Below are 20225 nucleotides of genomic sequence, written 5' to 3' on the forward strand. Positions count from 1 at the left end.
CACGTTTTGTTTCTTGATCCTCTCCATGGGGCGTCTCTGTGACCATCCTCAAATAGATGACTGGTCCCTGGAGAGTTTCATCTGGAGTCTCAGCTCACAGAGCCACCTCATCATGGAGGAGAGAGAAGAGAAATGCTTCCTAAATTCCGTGTGGCTTGGGATCAGAGGGCAGAGGCCCGCCTTTCTTTAAAGCCTGCATCCTGACCTTCCGTCAGGCGGTGTCCCCAGAGATGCTGGTCAGAGACCCCGAGGGAAGCCCTGATCCTCCTTCCACATGCTGGTGGGCAGGGTGTGGCGAGGATGGTCCTGCCTGGATATTCTGGAGGCTCGCCTGAGGCCCCTGACCACACAGGGGATGTTAGGCCGGGCGTGCCTGCCGGTGCTGGCCTCAGGGCGGAGGGGCAGCGTGCGCCCTCATGGGACTCGTGACAAGCCCACTCGGTCTCCGTGGAGGGGACTGTGGAGGGGTTGGGGTTTTTCTGGGGAAAACAGAAAGCAAGATGAAACCAAGCCATCGGAGGTTTCTGGAGCCGTGTCTGTTTGGATGGGACTCAGATCTCTCTGTCGTTTTAGTGGGGAATTTTCCATCCCTTAAAACCCAGCCTGGTTTTAAAGCCTGGAGCCCCGTGGGCCACATCCACCCGTGCTGACAGTTCGGGGGCAAGCGGAGCTGGGGCCGAGCAGCAGGAGGAGTGAGCGCACAGCTCATTAAGCCGGGCTTGAGGTTTCTGCTCGCTTGTTTACAAATATAGGATCCAAGGCAGCCTCGAAGACAGACAGTATGGAAACGGCAGGAGTCAGTCAGGTTCTGGAGCAATAAACGAGCCACAGACGAGCCGCAGACATGATTCAGAAGCTCAGGCGGCCGAGGGGGTCTGCGGACGCATCCTGCTTCCGAGGCTGTGCTGGCTATTTTTATATTTAATTCACCGGCCCACAAATGTGCGGTGACTCCAGGTTTTAGAATCTTATCTTCAGAAGAAAGATTAGCTCCATTATATGTTATCTTAAATTGTCATTTTCATACTTTGCCTGCAAGAGAGAGATAAGACTCTCTTTCGTGGGAAAGAGAGTCTGAGATGCCCGGCCTGAGAGGCTTGGAGGCAAACGGGAAGAGGGACGCCGTGGGACAGACGCCGCGCGCAGCACGCGTGCACCAGCGCGGCCGTTCTGTCGTTCCCTCTGCATGCTTTGCATTTTTTGAAAAAAAAAAGTGTTGTGGCTTTTATTTCTTTATAAAACTGGTTGTTCTGCACCAGGTAGCAGCCACAGGCCAGCAGATTGGGTGACAGCTGTGTGAGTCTCTGTGGGGCAGAGGCAGGGTCAGCTCCTGCCTGGGCAGCACCCCGGCCTCTGCATTCACCGCCGGCTTCAAGCGGGAGACCGTGGATCGGGGCCCCGGGACATGCCAGGCCCCTTGTGACTCCTTCCTGGGAGATGGGCTTGTGCTTGGCGGCTTCTTGGCTCTGGTGAGCTTCTTGGTGCTCTCGATGGCGGCATCTGCGGCTGTCTTCCAGTGACCTTTAGTCAGCCAGAGGTCGCAAGAGCTGCGTTCCTCTCTCTTATTGCTGTGATCCTGGTCTTGGTTCCCCTGGGAGCTCTGCTGTCCCTGTGTCAGCAGGTCTCCCGAGGGGCCTCCCTGGGGGGGCAGGGCTGCCCTGATGCCCAGCTCCACGGTCAAGTACCAGTGCTCTCAGGGTCGGAGGGGAACCTTGTGGTGTAGACTTTGACAGATGACCTGGGTTGGGGGCGGATGGTGGCACCGTGCTCTGCTCCCGCAGCCGAGTGTGGGATGGCTGCATGGCTGCGTCGGGAGCCCTGCAGCTTTGACAGCAATCTCTGCTCCGCAGCAGTGAGTCGGTCCCCAGCTGTGACCTCCTGTCCCACGGAAGGGGCAGAAAACCTCAGTGATGTCAGGTCACAGATTGTGCCTGGTGAGGCCCTGCACCTCCACCCCGGTATGGTCCTTGAGCAGGTGTGCAGATGTGAATTCAGTGTATCTCGTTTACTGTCCCACCTTCTAAACAAACCAATGCCCCAAGTACAAACGCAGTAGGAGGATGTGGTAATGAAGCCCAGGACAGCCCTTGTCAGAGGGGATGGTGACTGTGTGGTCCTGCTGATCCACATGCCGTGGGGACCACAGGTCCTTCCGAGACCCAGAGCTTCAAGGATGCTGGTCATCTGCCCCCGTGAGCTGCAGTCTCCTTGGTTTTTCTGTGTCTCAGTGGAGCTACAACCAGGCTGACAATAGGCCAGCCTTAGTTCAGCCAGAGCCGGGGGGCCCTAGGCCTCCTGCCTGTGACTCAGGGAACCACTAGCTGCCAGATTAGGGTGGAGGAAAGAGCTAGGGAAGGGGCCCCCCAGGACACTCTGGTGCCTCTTGTGATGTCTGCCTGTGACCGGCATGGCCGTGGGAAGGTTCATGAACAGTTGGTAAGCCGGCAAGTGTGAGAGTGTCTGCCTAGAATTCCCTCCTGTTGGACTTCAGGGGCTGAGGTAGGACCTGAGATGGGAGAGCTTCCCCGTGGGAAGAGGGGTCGACACCAGCTTCCTCTCTTGGGGACGAGGTTCACGACCCCAGGATGATGAGCTGCTGTCGGGGGTCACAAGTAGGTCCCATGGAGACAGGAGGACTGTGTTTTGGCAAAAGGCTGGACAGCCCCAGCCCCAGCGGCGGAGATGGAAGTTCCCGGGGAGAGTGCGGCGCCGCCCTGGGGGAGGGCGGGGGGGGCACCTGCTGGTCCTCAGAGCGGAGGTGAGAGCAGGTGCTTGTTCTCAGGAAGCAGAGGGAGGGACGAGGGTGGCAAGTGTCAGTGTGGGCGGGGAGCTCTGGGCCTGAGGGTGAGTTGGGGGTCAGCGAGGAGAAGCGGGTCTCGCCGGGTGAGCGCCGGAGTGGAGCATCGAACCTTGTGAAACCCATGTTGAGGAGGCTGTTGGGACCAGCAGGAGAGGGGTGTGGTTCCAGATGGGGGCTGGCTCTGGAGTCCTGCCCCAGATAGAGACCCGGGGACCCTTGTCTGGCCTGGGTGGGCAGAGGTGGCCCTCCCGCCCGAGCTGCGGGGCTGCTGCTGACTCGTGGTGGGAGGCAGACGGCTGCTGGGGGGAGAGAACGGGGACCTGGAGAGGGGAGAGCTGGAAGGAAAGCAGGCGTCTCTGCTGTCTCTCAGTCGCAAAGCAGACTCAGCCCTGAGAGGGTCCGAGGGTGTGGATGGGCTGTTTGGAAGCCAGGGCTCTGCATCCGGGGCATTGACACGGCTTGTTAGACTCTTTTCCGGTCTTAACGTCTCACGTAGGGGCGTGTCTGCACTCCAGGTCACTCGTGTGAGCAGAGAGTGAGAAGTCCCAGCTCGCTGCCGCCGTCCAGGTCACGGGTCATCCCGAGCGACGGAGCCAGCGGCTTCCCGGGAGGCAGCCTCCTCACGTGCGGGGGCCCCAGACGTGAGTGGAGAGAGTGGGGGACCCTCGGGCCGGTGGTGGGCAGGGGGCTGGGGAGGAGCGAGGGGCGGAGGGCTGCGTGTGGGGGGTGCACACGCGGGAGCCTGCGCGGCGGGGCCTGTGCCCCACTGGGCGGGCTGTCGGCATGCGGCTCGGTGCCCTGCAGCCCACGTCGCGTCACCGCGGTCGTCAAGCCCGGGGCTCGCCAGACTGGGCTCTGCGGAAGCCGCCAGGGTTATTTTGTAGAGAATTACCGCCCTACGAGTGGCATTTGTTTTCGGGTCTCTGCTCACCTGCAGGGGAAGACGAGAGGAAGGAAAGTTCAGGACAGACACGGACTGAGTTTTAAACGCTAACTGGAAACTCCCGCGTTGGGACGAGGAGGAGAAACTGTCAGGGAGCTTCGGGGAGGGAGCGCTGGGCTTGGCGGGAGTGTTCTCCATAGCAGGGACGTTTTCCTGGCCGCTTAAAGTGACCCACAGACCTGAGTATAAAACACTTGCTGTTGGAATGAGAAGCGGAAGGTGCCCTTTAAGCAGCCTCCGGCAAATGCTGCAGGTCATCGTGTGTGAATCCAAATCTGCCACGATGGCCCTCAACTGTGTTGGCCTTGGACCCGTGCTCCAGGTGGGAATTCCAGAGCTGTGGGGGATCAGGGCCAGGAGGACTTTGGTGTCATCCTGGGGGGGCCTCTGGGACCCCAGGAGTCCCCTGAAATTCCAGCCGAGGCTTTGTGGGTCCTCATACGTTCTCCCCGAGAGCGAGCCCCGTACATATTCAGATTCTCAGAGGGACTTGCGCTCCGTGGGCCAGGCAGGCTGCGAGTCTGTCCCGGACCAGCCTCCTCATTTTAACGTTGAGAAACCAAGGCAGGTGGCTCGGCCAGTTGTGTGGTTAAGGGTGGTGAACTGGGACTGGAACCTGGGTTTCCTGCTCTGGGGCCAGTGCCTCTTCTCCCCAGCCGGTCCCTTTGATCCAGGAGAACAGATGTGGGGCCTGAGGCAGACCGCGTCCCAGGCTTTGGTGGAGCCCCTGGGACGTGCCCCGCCAAGTGTGGGTCCTTGGTTTCACGCAGGAAAGAATTCAAGAGCAAGCTACAGTTGAGTAAAGGTAGATTTATTCAGAGAGATACATTGAAAGGTAAGAGAAAGGCCATGAGGTGTGGGGGTTGGGTATGAATGGCTGTGCCCTGCCCCCTTCCTGTCTCACCTCCGGCCACCAAGAGAATGGATGGAGAGTCACTGGAGGACCAGGGCCTCCCCACCCTCCAGGAGCAGGCGTGAGAGTACTGATAAGACCCACAGCCCGGGGCTAGCAGGTTGGGGCCCCTCTGGGCAGTGCCGGGTTTGCTGTGGGGATTAAGAGCCTCTGGAGTCGTGGTCCTGGGTGAGGGTGTCGCGGGCTCTGGAGATCCCGAGAGCCTGACCTTTTCCCCCTAGAAGATCCCCGAATAGGATATTAATACTTTTGTGTCTAATGATCCAGACAGAATTCCTTTATGTGAGAGGCTGGTGAAGGCGAGACACTGTGGAGGTTGTGTAGGTTCCGCCGGTATCAGCGTCTTAGAGTCTATGAAAAGGCTGAGGCTTTCTGAGCTTCCTCGCTGAGTGAAGTGGTTCAGGGAGGCTCGGAGCCGTGGCTGCTCAAAGAGCGTGACCTCTGCCCTTTAACCTCTGGCCCTCTCTTTGCACCTTGCAGCAATGAAAAATGTGGTCCAGGCGCAGAAGCTGGCCGACTTGGACAGCGAGCTGGCCGCGATGCTCTTCACCCCGCCACGGCAGGGGAGCCGGGGGCCCCAGGGCGCCGGCCGCGAGGGGGATGCCGTCCGCAGGCGCAAGCTGGAGCGCATGCGGGCTGTGCGCCTGCGGGAGTGCGGAGCCGAGCCGGGCCGCCGCGGGCCGGGCGCGCTGGTGAGGAGGGGTCCCCAGGGTCCCTACACGGCAGGGGCCCTGGGGACACTGGGAGAGCAATCCCATCCTCTGTCCCTCCTTCTTGCGGGCTTCTGCCGAATCCTAGTTACAGAATAGAGGAGGGCCGGACTTCTCAGCCAGCCAGGGAAGTTTTCAAGCCAGAGTTACTGGGGAGCATTGAATAAAAGCCGACTCCTGGGCTCCACTCTGATTGGCCTGGGGTGGGGGGTCCTTGGAGCCGAGGCTGTTAAGGCAGCTCTGCAGGGACTCTGAGGGTTCCCCGGGTTTGGGGAGCAGAGCCAGGAACTTCTGTATCACGGTGGTCAGAGTGCTCATTCCGACCTGAAAAATTCCCACTTTTGACCAAATACCTAAATAAGACTGTATCATATTTTGCAACCAAGAAATCGGGGGACAGAATGATTGTACCTTATGAGTTTATGGAATAAAGCAGCCACGGGCCTTAAGATCCCTGCCTTTACAGTAAGGCCGGCGGGTGTCTGAATGGACGACGTCCTTCTCGGGGGCCAAGCGGGTGCCCACGGCCCAGTGGACACAGGCAGCTCCCTCGGGGCTCACGGAGGTGGGGAGGGGCTCCTGCCCTCGGGTGTGAGGTGCAGTGGGGGAGGCAGAAATAAGCCAACAAGCAAACGACTGTTCTGTCTGTTGGAGGGGAGGGAGCAGAGCGCAGCGGGTGGGGGCACGAGAGAGGCCGGATGAGCGGTCCTCAGCGGAGGCGGGCAGTCCGGCTGGCTGTGAGGCGGCCTCCAAGGGAGGCTGGGGGCGCTGGGCTTGGGACAGGCCTCCTCCCGGCCACGGTGCCCCCATTGGCGCTCCCTCCGCTGCAGCCTCTGGGGCTCAGTCCGCCGTCCCCTGGGGGCACCAGCGGTCCCTGCCTCCGAGTGGCCGGGCACACGGCAAGGCCCCAGCCCCACAGCTGCCAGCGTTGTTGTTACATAAATCGTTACGATTAATTTAGCTGGTTTCCTCTTATTTGGCATGTTTTGACAGAGAAATCAGCAGCTCAGAACCCTCATTTTGAATACAGCAGCGAATCTGGAAGTAATTGGATTTCTAAATACAAGAAAATTTTCCACTAAATTGTAATGATTTCTGGGGTTCATAGCCCTGGAGAATTTTGAGGTGAGAGTATCTTGATTTGTCAAATGTGTGGTAGCTTCTATTCCTTCTAGAGCTTTCTCAGCCTTGGGATGGGAATTCTATGAAGTCAGCGTGTTCTTTGGAAGAAAGCTGACAGGAGCCATGACCTGGCCGGCCCTTCACACGCATGCCGAGTGCCCGGAACCATGTGACGTCTCGGGCACTGGGGTCATGACGGGGTGGGGTGGGGGACAGAACTGCTTGGGGCACAGCTTTCTCTCCCTGACAGTTAGACTGCAGGGAGGCTGGGGGTCTTGGGCGTCTTGGGAGAGGTGCTGGAGCACAGAGTGTGGGGCCAGATGCCACCGGTTTAATCTCTGTCCAATGCCCAGGACAGTGGCTGGCCCTCGGGATTGCAGGTGAAGCCCCAGGCTGTGGGGTGACTTTGGTCTGAGTGTCCTCTCTGGGGACCTAAGGCCCAGGATGAATGGCTGGAGGTTGTCTCCTCGTGCTGGGGGTGTCAGGGGCTGCAAGGGACAGCCAGCCCAGCGCTCACTGCTCTGTGCCACGCAGGGTCCCTGGGGCCCTTGGCCTGGATTCTGGCCCAGCCATTCCACATGTGAGCGGGCGACACCGGTTCCCAGTTGGTGACGACTCAGTCTGTTCCCACAGTAACTGGGCAGTTCCGGGTAGTGCCGGCCGTGGGCTCACTGGCTCAGGCAGTGTCACTAGGGCCTGGCCCGTCCTCCCCCCTCCGTGCGTGAATCCCACTCCAGACTCCCCTCGTCCGGGTCATGCCAGGCAGCTGCGGGCGCCCCACGGGTGGCTCCTTCTCACCAGCCTTGCCTCCCACCAAGGGCAGTGCGGGCACCTGGTGCCCGGGGCCGTGCTGTTCTGCCCGTCGCTTTTTCCCGGTAGGCCTCCGGTAAACGGGGAGTGGCCGTCGCTGTGGCCTGCCTGGCGGTCAGTCCGACGGGCCGGCCTCATGTCCCTCTTCCTGTGGCCTCTCCCTCAGAGCGCTCGTTCTGAGGCTCTCACTGGTGGGCAGTGCAGATGGTGCCCCTCAACTCAGAAGCGGGTCGGAACAATGACTGTCTCAGTTTAAGGTTGAGAAGCCACCCTGCTCGTCTCTCACCCTGGATCACGGCTGGCCGTGGCACCCAGCACGGCCGGTCACAGGCTCCGTTCCACTGAGCATCCCTCATTGTAAAATGCTGCGTGGGGAGGCCTCATGTGAACACACCGCACCCCCATTTTCAGATCCCCAGGGAGAAACGAAAGGCCAGCTGCGGTCCCCTTCCTGGGGAAAGGCCAAAGTTATGGGAAAGTCAATATCCAAAGTAATTTGAGTCAGAAATCAAAATTGTTTTTCATTGAAGTCTAGTCAGTTTACAGCGTTGTGTCGATTTCTGGTGCCCAGCATCATGTTTCAGTCCTGCGTGTACAATCGTGTGTTTGTTCCCATGTTCTTTTTCATTGTAAGTTACTACAAGATATTGAATCAGTTCCCTGTGCTGGACAGTAGGACCTTGCTGTTGATTTATTTTATATATAGTAGTTAGTATCTGCAAATCTCGACTCCCCAGAAATCAATTTGGCCCCCACCTTCTGAGTTAAAGCCCGAAGGCATTCAGATGTCGAGGCCTCCTCAGCGTTCGGGGGCCCTCAGTGCCGGGCCCGGCGGCCTCCCCAGTGTGTGGGCGGCCCCTTCGAGGCCTTGGGCTTGCGAAGCGGCCTCTGATGGGCCTCACTGCTCAACACCAGGCAGCCAAGGAAACTAGGCCCACCTGTAGCCTCTAGACCCTGGCCGGGGAGGCCAGGCCCGCGTCAGCACGGGGCGTTTGAAGAACAGGGTGGATGAGGGACCCACGCTGAGCCCCGCCGAGGCAGCACGCCTGAGGTCTGGACCCTGACCCACCTGGAGGGCAGTCAGGGCCGGGCACAGCCCCTCCCAGGGCCTCTGCTTGCAGACGGGACTCCCACCACACAGGGCCCTGGCTGGTCAGCCAGTCACCTGTCTTCAGTTTGAGGCCGTTCTTTCCTCTTTTTTTTGGCCAGCCTCTGCTTTTAATTTCCCTCTGTTCCCAGGTTGGTGGTGGTTGTCTCTGGGGGGCATGCAGGGCAGGACCACTCCCCCTGCCAGGGGCAGACCACTTGTGGGCAGAGAGAAGCCAGGAGTGCTGTAGACAGACTGCCCGGTCCTCTGCTTCCTGGAGCTGGAGGCCGCCGGTCCCACCCAACCCCTGTGTTGAGGAAGCAGGTGGTGGTGATTCCAGGAGAAATCTGGTGTTTGGGGCGGGGGGGGTCGGTGGCTAGAAGAGAGCCCTGAGAAGCAGAGCACCCCAGGCCTGTGACCCGCCTCGGCCCTGTGTCCACAGGCTCAGCAGAGCGTCCGCGCCCAGCACGCTCGAGACCTGCAGGTCATTGCCGCCTACCGGGAGCGCACGAAGGCCGAGAGCATCGCCAGCGCGCTGAGCCAGGCCATCACCACGCAGCACACCCTCCACGCCTCACTGGGCACTGCCGAGTTTTTCGAGTTTGTGCTCCGGAACCCCCACAACACGCAGCACACTGTGACCATCGAGATAGACAACCCTGAGCTCAGGTGGGAGGGCGAGGCCCCCCGCCTCCCCCCGGGCCCCCAGCCCCGACCCTGAGCTCCGCCTGAAAGCTAAGCTGGCTTCACCCTTGCGGTTCTGGGGGCCAGCTCTGAGTGGGTGGGGGCGTCTCCCGTGGGGCCGACTGTCTCCCTCCCTCCAGCCTCATCCTGGACAGTCAGGAGTGGAGATACTTCAAAGATGCAGCCGACCTGCACACGCCAGTGGAGGAGGACATGTTCCACCTGCGGGGCAGCCTCGCGCCCCAGCTCTTCCTGCGCCCCGGGGAGACCGCTCACATCCCCTTCAAGTACCAGACCTTCTCCGCGGGGCCGCCGGCCTCAGCGCAGGTGGGGGAGCCAGTCTTCCAGTGCCCGGGGGCTCGTCAGGCCCCTGGGCACCCTTTTGCCCTTTTGAGGTCGGTTCTGCAGGGTAATGCTCTTCACTTAGACGGGTGTGAGGGGCTCACAGGCTTCTGTGCAGGCTCTTTGGATGCACTTTTGGGACAAGAGGGCGTCAGGATGGTGGTGACGGTGTCATCCTCTGGCTTCAGGCAGAGCTGTGTCACCGGGTCCAGTCCTCCCCCTACGGCTGACAGCAGCCTCTGCTGCCTGTCTTGGGAGGGTGGTGCTGGTTAGTAACACAGCCACCCGGAGGGTCACTGTGAGACACGGGGGCCGTGGGCCTGGGGGCAGCTGTTCCTGCAGGTGGAAGGTCCTACCAGCAGCAGGAGTGGGGCTCCATCTCATGGCTCCGACCCCCGCTGCTAACTGGTTTCTCACAGGCCTCTGCTGAGCTGAGATCTGAGGACACGGATGCTGGGCCGCCTCGGGAGTCCAGCACGATGGCCACCAGGCACGCCAAGGTAGGGAGCAGAAGACAGCAGACCCCCATCCAGGGATTCTGAGGTCCTCCAGTGCCACCCAGTGACGTGTGTCACGAGTCCCGTGGGGCTTGGTGCCACTGCCCTTCCCTGCATCTTCTGGAGAGAAGGGACCTGGGCAGGGTCAGGGTGGGCAGGGCCCTCGGACGTGGACTTGACACGTCCTAGCAGGGTGGTGAAGCTTCAGCCAGACGCTGGTATGGCCTCCGGTGGCGGTGGGGGGGGATGTCTAGCATGGAAGCGTCTACCGGCAACGTGCTGTCCTGCAGCCGCTGGGCACTGCGGGTGGGAGGCCAGGCCCGGGGCCGGCTGCAGCTGGCACAGCGTGCGGCCACTGTGCTCAGAGAGACCGGCCTGTCCGACCCCGCGCCACGGCCTTCCCGTGCCGGGCAGCATCCGTGTGTTGTGCGGGGGTGTTGCTTCCGGGAAACAGAACTTCGTCCCCACTGCCACCCGAGGGGACAGCATGTTCGCAAGACACCCTTACCCGTCGCTTCCTGCCTATAGGGTGTCCTTCGGGGAGCTTGGGACACTCGTTTTAGAGGAATTTCTTCTTCTTTTTATTTTTTTGGTAGACAAATGCCTTTTGTAGTAGGTTGAAAGTAAAAGCAACAGCTCTTCTGCCCTACTTCCTGCCCTGAGAACAGGTTTCCAGTCCCCCCGACTGAGGAGGTGGCTCCCAGCTGCAGCCCTGCCTTCCCAGGCCTCCCTGGGGTGGCTCCGTCACCGGGGAGCGTTCACTGTGTTTTAGTTAAATGTGGAGCCACGGCTTTGCCTTTGTCTAAGGAATACGTCTGCTCTTTATTTAGGGCTGTCGGTTCAATCTGAGAGGCGAATACATTTTCCTCACATGAATTTGAGTTTTAAAACAAGTCCCAGATATCTTAGCGAGTTTATTCGTAGTGACTTCTGCATGTATCTAACAGATCAGGGCTTTTTCAACCCTGGCTGCATGGCATCGTCACTGTCCCCAGATTAGCAACGAGTCCTCAGGGACCCTTGACGTCCAGTCTGTGCTCACTGGCCTCTTTACAGCTGGTCTGTGAGCTCAGGGCCCGCTGCCCTCGGCGCTCTGTCCCTGGAGTTGCTGGGCGCGGACTGACCGTCCTGGGCCGACCGCTGTGTCACCCACGGAGGCCACGGTGGCTGGCTGTTCACAGAGGCATGAGGTGTCCACCTGAGGGCCTGTGGCCCAGGCCCGTTTCTCCGTCAGGATGGAGAGTGGTGCAAGTCTCTTCTCTCATCCTCTTGTGCTTATTGGCTGTGATTCTTCTGTAAACAGGGAATTTCCCCATCAGCAGTTTGGTTACCATGAAATATGCTTTATACCGGAAAGGCAGGGTAACTTCTTTCCTTTTATTTATCAATTTTTAAAATAATGAATTATGCCCTAGCAACCTCCGAAGGTGGTCAGCTTTGTAGAGGCTCGTCTGAACTCGTGGCTCTGTGTCCGCTGCGTGCCGGGCGCCGGGCGCCAGGACTGTCCCCCCTTTAGGTTTGCACCTGTGCCTTTTTTTTTTAAACCTTTTTATTTTGAAATAATCTCAACCTCAGAGAAAGTTAAAAGAATAACACAAGGAATTTCCTTGTATCATTTACCCCGATTTCCCAGTTGTTGACATTTGACGTCTGCCTTGTCATTTGGTGTCTGTATTTGTCCATGTTTTTTACTGAACAATTTGAGAATAAGCAATCGACAAAACGCCCCATCGCGCCATGAACTTAGAGCTTATGTGTCCTGCAAATAAGGAGACTCGGCTCCAAAACCACAGCAGGACCAGGAGAGTCAGGAAGCCGACATCGATGCAGGCCTGTCACAGACCCTCCTTAGATTTTACCAAATATACCAAGCCCGGATCCCTTGCTCACCCAGGGTGCCTTGGTGTCTGCTGGTCCCGCCCCAGCTTTCCTAGCCTTTCGCGGCCCCGGGACTCTTGCACTGTATAGGCTGCTTATCTGCTGACTGCCCCCCGGTCTGGGTTTGTCTGGTGTTTGCCCAGAAGCAGGTTCAGGTTGTCCGTCCAGGGCAGGACGAGCCGGGCGTTTTACTGCGTTCTTCTCAGAGCCTCTTACTGGGAGGGACCGATGTTGATTTGTTCTGTTACCAACTATGTTAATTTGACCCTCTTATTTGGTTAAGATGGTGTCTGCTGAGCGGCTGCTTCAGGGTAAAATTAATTAAGAAGTATTTTGTAGCTGCTAATTAGAAAGTAAGGGTAAGTATTTTGTCGGGAGGTGCTCAGACGATGTGAAGATCCTGCTCCTCATCTAGTTCTGCCGCTGGCCCCGGCATCGGCTGCAAGTGCACGGCCGGGGCCTGCCGGTGCTGTCAGGCTTCATCACCCCCCGCGTTCTCAGTAAGGCAGCACTTGCCTCAGTCCAGTCATCCACGCAGTTTGCTTTTTACCATCGTGGACCACAAATTTCTGTTTTATTCTGTGGGTTGTACTTTGTTACTGTCTTTATTCGTTTCGCTGCTCACACTGCCCCTGACCCACCCGTGGCTTCTGCTCCATGCTGGCCCCTGTGGTCTTTCGGTGTCCTGCCGTTCCGTGAGCACTTCCTGGTGCCTGACAAACAGGGTGTTCCAGAGTCATCCCGTGCCCTCCCTGCTCCATTTCTGGAATCAGCCGTATACCTGAGGTTTCTCTCCATGGAGACTGCTGTTTCGAAACTCAGGTCTGGTGCTGGGGGTGCTCATTACCAATGGGGTGTCCTTGCTGCTGGTCCTTCTTCGTGGGGATCCACACACAGACGCACACAGATTTCTGAATCCTCCTGTGTGTTGAAGACTCTGAATTCACACGGACGCCCCCAAACACCAGGCAGCGCCAGGTTTACTCTGCTCGCCTTTCCCCCCGTGTTTGTAATTCCCGAGTCTGTGCCCGCGAGGCCTGGCTCCCACTGTCTTCAGTATTTGTACTCACTTGCTCGGTTCCCTGGTGGATAACCAGCCCGCTGACCACACTGGGCAGCTCCCTTTGGCCCTGGGGAGTTATGTCACCAACTTGAAATATAGCTGGATTTGTTCGTTTCAGTTTGTTTTCAATATATAGACATCCTTAAAATTTTCATTTACTTTTTCTGTTAACTGAAAATATTTCCAGGAGTCCAAAATCAAGCTATGAAATGAAATATTTCGGAAAGCTCCTTCCGTGCCTGCCCCTCCATCCTTACCCCCCGCCATTCCTACCCCGCACATCCTGCCCGCTGCGTGCATGTGCACGTGAGCGGGGCGTGACCGCAGGTCCTGGGCGTGTGCAGGTGGCCCGTCCTCGTTCACTGTCAGGCCAGAGCCCGCCACGTGTGGCGTCCGCTGCTTACCCAGCCAGTGCCCTGTCGATGGACTTCGGAGGCGTTTCTAGCCTTCTGCTGGCACAAATAGTGCCGCGGTGTGTAGCCTCACACACGTACCATTTCACTAAGTCCCTCTCCAAAGGGGCTGGCCCACTTGGCACTATTGAACCGTCTTAAAGCTCCTCCTGACCTGCACAAATGTTGTCAGCCCTTTGAGAACTTCTTAGCATCATAAATGCTGCAGAGAACAGAGACATTCTGGCCGTCTCCCAATTTTGTTTGCAAGTTCTCCAAAGGCAGGCTTGCTGCCTCAGCTTTCTGTGGGTGTTGCTCCTGTGCTGGTCTGAGTTCTAGGAAAAGGTTCAGCCCGGTGGGCTTTCCCAGATCACAGGTTCTGTGGGTCTTGGGGCGTAGGGCTTTCCCAGGTTGTCACACCCCAACGCCACTCAATTTCCTGGACCCCTGGCCACTTGGATGGGGGGCTGGCTCCCTGGTTTTGTGTCTGGACCTTGTGGGGCTCTGGGACCCAGCGGGGAGCAGGCAGCCACATCGCAGCCCCTGTGGCTTCCACTCTGGGGAGGGGGCTGAACGTGCCAAACACAGAAGGGTGAAGAGGACGGGGGGGGTGGATCTCAGGAACGCAGACGGTCTGTGAGACTTTTTCCTTGAACCTGGTGATGGATTTTAATTAGGTGCACTGTAGAGGGAAAAGGTTGCGTTTTGTAACTGCGGTGGGCGGGGTGCAGCTGGTGCAGCCCCCTCGACTGCTTCCTCCGCACCCGCTGAGTAGCCCCTTGGGTTAGAGCTTTGGAGACTGAAACCACACAGCTGTTTAAGAGAACTCATTATGAAGCGTTGCTAACTAGACATAAGCCGTTACCCAGGTCAGTGGAAGAGTAAAACCAGAGCCCTGAGGGTTTCAAGGAGGTGGAGACGTGGGGATCAGCTGCCTGCCGCCCTGAGCGCCCGCCGGGACGGAAGGATGAAGCTGGAAATAAGACTCAGGTGCTCGGTGAGGGGTTGGGAGTGGGGGAGCTGAGCCGCGATGGGTCTGCGGTGGCTGGGACTGCGGTGATGAAAATGAATTGGGTCTCTGTCCTGCTGCTGGACGTGGAGGCAGGAGGGCCCCCCTTCACCCTGAGCCTGGCTTCCCCCGGGGTCAGAGCTCCAGGAGCGGCTGCCGGAGCAGGAACGTGGTGGGCAGGGTCCCGGCCTGAGAGAGGGGCAGGCGGGGCGGGCAGGGGCCCGTCCCTGCTCTGTGACGGGCACGACAGCTGAATAAACTGTTGGTCGCTGTAGAACTGCAGTCCCAGCGTGGCAGTGAATTTTGACAGGTGTCAGGGCGCAGGTGCCGGGGATGTGGGTGGGTGAGCGGATGTGAGGCCTGGTGAGCGCACGCGAGGTGTGGGGACGCGTGCGGGACAGCAGCTTTCAGGCGACGCTCCAAGCCAACAGTGTCGCGTGGAGACCCAGAGCGGGGGCAGCGGCAAGAGAAACGGGGGTCACTGACCTTGCCTGTGCCTCCCACCTCACGGGGTGGGAGACCCCCGCCTCTGCCCATCGAGGGAGGCGCGGTGCGCGCAGCTGCCGAGCCGGGGCGGGTCCTGAGGCCGCGCCGCTCTCCCCGCAGGTCTGGTTCCGCGTGAGCAGCGGCAAGCCCATCGCCGTGCTCTGCCTGACGGTGGAGCCCCGGCCGCACGTGGTGGACCAGGCCTTCCGCTTCTACCACCCGGAGCTCACCTTCCTGAAGAAGGCCATCCGCCTGCCGCCCTGGCGCGTGCTTCCAGGCAGGTCCCGCCCGCCCCTGCGGCTGGTGGCTGGCAGCTTCGACAGGCAGAGAAGGCTTCTCCCCGAGGGTGACAAGTGGCATCCTTACATTGTCTGTGGTGCTTTTACTCCAGCAGCACGGGGCCCGGCTGTAAATTCTGCCCCTGCCCTGATTGTCCGACGTGGTGACCTTCTTCCCTCCTCTGGGATGACAGGGTGCCCTTGGCTGGCTGATTCCCTCCTGCCGAAATCCACAGCCCTGGGAGGAGGGGTGCCCAGGCTCGGGTGTCGGGCTGCGCCGCCCCCAGTCCTGGCCTGGAGAGCTCGCCGGGCTCCCCTGTGCCTGCTGACTCACTTATTTTCTACCTGATGCCCTTTAGTTTTGTTTATTCCTTAAAGTAGGTGCTGGGGATTGAACCCAGGACCTCGTGCATGCTAAGCACGTGCTCTACCACTGAGCTATTACCCACCACCCCCATCTGAGGCCCCTGTTACCTTGCTCCAGAGTACTTTGGTTTCCTTTTGGTCACTCCCTTTGGCTGAATCCCTGAGACGGTGGCTTGGAACGGATGAGCCAGTGTCCGTGCAGGCGTGGACTAGGGTCCGGCGGCAGTGTCTGTCCCCAGCAGGACTTCCTGAGCACCTGTTGTGGCCCGGGCTGTCAGGAAGAGGCATTTGTTCTGATGTTTCCTGCTGCAGGTGCTCCCGTAGGAATGCCTGGGGAGGAGCCCCCAGTCCACGTCCGATGTAGTGACCCGAACGTCATTTGTGAGACCCAGAATGTGGTAAGTTCTGTCGCCCTGACCCGGGAAAATCCTTCCCCGCCAAGCCCCACCCCCCGTCTGCACCCCTGGTCTCCGGCAGTGTCTGCAGCTTAGGCTTTTGGTTAAGTGGTTTCTTTCTAAGATGCTAAAGGGCTATTTTGACGTCCTCCTGAGAGCTTTATGAATGAGTTTTCATTTTTTTCTGCTAGCAGATCAGTTCCTTGATTATCTGAATTTAAATTAAAAAAAGGCATGAAGCAAACTGAATAAAGTGAGTGGTAATTAAGGCACTTATTAATTGCTATTGTGTGAGGATAACGACCATAATTATATTATGACTGGTTGGGAAACTGGATAAAATCTCCTGCAGGATATAATTATTGAACTCAATATGAGATCAAGAAGTTAATGATTTTCTGCTTTGCAGTGAAAAGAAATAGTGAATTCTGACTAGTATAGAAAATTAAAAACATGTTGCGGGGTGGGGTCCTGGTTCACACCTGCGTTTGCATCATGTGGACTTGGGGGGCGAGGGTCAGAGCTGAGAGGCAGCCGCGTTCCTGTGATGCCCCCCGCTGTCTGGCAGGGCCCCGGGGAGCCTCGGGACGTGTTCCTGAAGGTGGCCAGTGGTCCCAGCCCAGAGATCAAAGACTTCTTTGTCACCATTTACACGTACGTACGGGGACCTTGCGGTCTGGAGCGGTGGGGAGAAGGTGAGGAGGCAGGCTGGGGACCGCTGGTGGCACTGAAAGTGCGCCAGTCACGTTTCTAAACTCGTGATGGGAGGCCTTGGGCGTTCGGCCAGGTGAGGTGAGATTCGGGGACTGCAGGGGCCTTGTGAGGGCGCCCTCTGCTTGCCACGGCACCACCAGCCGGGAGAGACACTCCAGGCTGCTTCTGCCCTGAAACTGTGCAGGACGGCCCGGTAGCCCCTTGTCACACGCAGCGGGCTCCTCACCAAGCGGGAGGGCGTCTGTGCAGCGGTCCTGCCTAGGCCCCCGGGACGGAGAGAAGGTGGCTTGATTTCCTTTGCAGCTCGAGTACTGACTGACTCCCTCCCCAGGGGAAATGGCCCCGGTTCCTTTCCCTTTCCCTTTCTCTGTCAAGTCCTGTCTCCCACCCTTGGACCTTTTAAAACCAGTACAGGCCGAAGGGTTTCCTGCAGCCCCTCTGAGAACGGGGTCGCGTGGGGGAGGGCCACCTGCCATGAGTGCCCATCTTGGCTGGGAGGCCAGGCCCAGCCTCTGCGTGCTGTGTGGTCGCTGCGGAGTGGAGTCCTCATGACGCCTGGGGGCAAGCACCCCTGGATCCCATTTTATAGCAAAGAGTCGGCATCCTTCAGCACTGAGCGCAGGGCCGCGTGACACCCAGCCTGTGTTCTGGTCCACGCTGTGTGGCCCGCGGGCGTGGTTTGGGATGAAGCTGGCCCAGGTGTGCACCTGCAGAAGCCCGAGTTGTCATTCACTCGGGGTCTGTGTGTGGGGTCAAAGCCACGCTGAGGCTGCAGCCGCACCTGCAAGCCTCCGCTCGGAGGCAAGGTGGCTGCGGGAGGGACAGCAGCTGCCCCCCCAGTGCCTGCCCTCCAGGCAGCCTCCCCAGCCTCGTCCTGCCTCCTCTCACGCGGTGGGTGCACTCTCCTCGCCGTGCCATGAATGGCTTCTGTCCCGCGCAGGGACCGCTGGCTGGCGACGCCCGTCCAGACCTGGCAGGTGCACCTCCACTCCCTGCAGCGCGTGGACGTCTCCTGTGTCACAGGCCAGCGGACCCGCCTGTCCCTTGTCCTCCGGGGGACGCAGACGGTTAGGAAAGTGAAAGCTTTCAGCTCGCACCCCCAGGAGCTGACGGTACGGCTTCCGGGGGCTGCTGGAGCTCATGGGTGTTCCTGGACACCCCCATCCCCGCCCACCTGGGTTGGCCCCGTGGTTGGTCCTGAGGGCTTCGGCAGGCTTCATTCCAGTCGCCTTCAGTAGATGTCCCGTTGTGGGATGAGTGCCAGCAGCCCCGGCGGCCGGGGTTCAGCATCGCTGGCAGGCGCACAGTCAGCAGTGAGTCGAATTGGTGCAGCTGCAGTCACACATCTGGATGATGAGGGCAGCGCGGACGCCCCGCCGGCGGGCCGGGGTTTAGAGCCGGGCTGGTTAAACTCCATCTCTGCTGAGGCAGCTCCGGCATGCAGGGGTGGTCGCCACCTGGGAGGGGACTTGCCCCCCACAGATGCTGCACAGATGGTGACCCGCTGTGGCGCTGGCGCTGGTGCTGGCAGCAGGTCGGGTCTGGCCTCAGATCGGGCCTCTCCGCTTCTGACCTCCCGGAGGTCCCTGCCTCCAGTGTAGGTGGTCACCCCTGAACAGCCAGCTCTCCTGGGATCCTCTCAGCCCCCTGGGGGTCTGCACAACTCGAGGGGCTGCCTCCCGACCTGCTTCTTTGCTGTTGTTCTGTTTCTCCTGAAGACGGACCCCAAAGGTGTCTTCGTGCTGCCCCCTCACGGGGTGCTGGACCTGCACGTGAGCGTGAGGCCCCGCCGCGCGGGCAGCCGCTTCGTCCACCTCAACCTGGTCGACGTGGACTTCCACCAGCTGGTGGCCTCCTGGCTCGTGTGCCTCTCCTGCCGCCCACCCCTCATCTCCAAGGTCTGACGTGAGACGTGCGTGGGCCACGTGGTGGGGGTGGTATGTCCCCCGATTGTCCCCTGGCCCCGAGACCCAGGCCTGCCCCGACCCAGCAGGATATCCTCCTCCCGGCCTCTGGCTGGAGGTGGGGGTGCTGCTCCTGTCCTGTGTGCCCCCTTGGCCAGGATCCTGGGGGGCTTGTCTGTTGTATCTACGGAGACCCCCAGCGTCTGGGGCCCTGCGCACAGAGAGGGCTCAGGCGGTGGCTGGGGAGGGAGCCCAGGGCCGACTCCTGCCCCACCTCACCCCCCGCAGGCCTTTGAGATCACGCTGGTGGCCGGGGAAGGGAAGGGCGCCAGCAAGCGCATCACCTACACCAACCCCTACCCCTCCCGGAGGACCTACCGCCTGCACTGTGACCACCCGGACCTGCTGCAGTTCAAGGAGGACGCTTTCCAGGTGCGGGGGCCACGTGTGGGTTGGGGGCCCGGGCGCCACTTCTCCCGGGACCTTGTCATGGAGGCCGCCGGTCAGTGCGCGTTCACGGGGGCTGCGCCACCAGCAGGTGTCACCAAGTCCTGGGGGGAGGTGAGCCTGGGCTCCGTGAGGGGTGCTGGCAGCAGCCAGGGACACGGCCTGCTGAACTGCTCTGCCTGGGCTCCGACCCCTCTCCTCGGCCCTGCTGGGGGCTGACCTTCCCCGCGCCTTCACAACAGGGTTACCCAGACTGTCTGGAAATGAGGCTTTACCTGCCGGGCCTGTTTCAGGGGGAGCAGGTCAGCCTGTCCGTCAGTGGAGGTGTTTGGCGAAGTGACCTTGGAGGTGCCGGGAGAGAGGTCATGTCCGGGCTTTCCCAGCAACACTGGGAAGCTTAGTTCAGAACATGTATGCGTGTGCCGGGAGCCTGCCAGCCCAGGGAGGCAGGCTGTCCGCTTGGAAGTTGCTGACAAGCTGGCAGGGGTGGATGCCAGGATCACGATGCTTCTCTCCAGGTTGGGGGAGGCGAGACCTACACCATCGGCCTGCGGTTTGCGCCTAGTCAGAGAGCCAGGGAGGAGGAGATCCTGATTTACATCAACGACCACGAAGACAAAAACGAGGAAACGTTCTGCGTGAAGGTCACCTACCAGTAACGGAGCTGCCGGGGCCGGCACGGCCCCGCGCAGCCGCCCAGGGACGGGCTCCTGCCTGGGAACTCGGTGCCCGGGTGCTCCCCTCACATGACCCGCCCGGTGGCCCAGGAACTTGGAGGGAGGACGGCCCCCCGCTGGGTGGTGAGGCCCAGCTCCAGTCAGGATGCTGCGGGTACCCGCTGTCTCTGCCTGATGATCTGCATTCAGCAAGATGCATTTTGTGCATCATTTTAAGTGATAAAATTATGGGTTTTTTTTTACTGCGTTTTATACAAACTATATTATTTGTTATTTTATACTGGGGTTATTTCATATCTATTAAGGTTGTATGAAACATTAAAGTTTTCCACGTTTTCCCTTTCGGCAATTTTCTCGAGTGTTTTCTGCTGTTTTCACCAATCTCAGAGGTGAGATTGGTTTTCCCTGGAGGACGACGTGACTGAGGGACAGTTGGGTGGCCCATGGCTTGTTGACTTCTGGGAGAATCTGCCAGGTCCTGACCTGGGGGGAGGGCATCTCTGACCTCTGCTTCTGTCACACTTTCTCTGCTTCTGGTCCCCCTGCCTCCCTGTAAGGCCCTTATGACGATGTTGAGGCCCCAGGAGGATTCAGGATAACAGTTCCATCTCAAGATCCTTGACTCAATCTCCTTTACCGTGTGAGGTCACAGTCCCAGCGTCCAGGGATTTGGTCAGGCGGGGGCTGGGGCAGGGGCAGGGAGGAGGG

General features: G+C 59.5%; 1 protein-coding gene across 1 annotated transcript in view; it reads left to right on the top strand.

Moving 5' to 3' along the window:
- Window positions 1-19857, top strand: part of NPHP4 (nephrocystin 4) — a 102606-nt gene extending 82749 nt beyond the window's left edge. Inside the window, exons 20-31 of the mRNA XM_072975535.1 lie at window positions 3316-3441; window positions 5137-5348; window positions 8828-9054; window positions 9210-9396; window positions 9831-9911; window positions 14857-15013; window positions 15693-15778; window positions 16344-16429; window positions 17430-17601; window positions 18208-18387; window positions 18682-18825; window positions 19359-19857. Coding sequence (XP_072831636.1) covers window positions 3316-3441; window positions 5137-5348; window positions 8828-9054; window positions 9210-9396; window positions 9831-9911; window positions 14857-15013; window positions 15693-15778; window positions 16344-16429; window positions 17430-17601; window positions 18208-18387; window positions 18682-18825; window positions 19359-19499 — 1799 coding nt within the window. The 3' untranslated portion in view covers window positions 19500-19857. The remainder of the gene's footprint in view (window positions 1-3315; window positions 3442-5136; window positions 5349-8827; window positions 9055-9209; window positions 9397-9830; window positions 9912-14856; window positions 15014-15692; window positions 15779-16343; window positions 16430-17429; window positions 17602-18207; window positions 18388-18681; window positions 18826-19358) is intronic.
- The last annotated feature ends 368 nt before the right edge of the window (window positions 19858-20225 follow it).

The sequence above is a fragment of the Vicugna pacos genome, chromosome 13 (genome assembly GCF_048564905.1).
Source record: "Vicugna pacos chromosome 13, VicPac4, whole genome shotgun sequence".
NCBI classification, from domain to species: Eukaryota; Metazoa; Chordata; class Mammalia; order Artiodactyla; family Camelidae; genus Vicugna; species Vicugna pacos.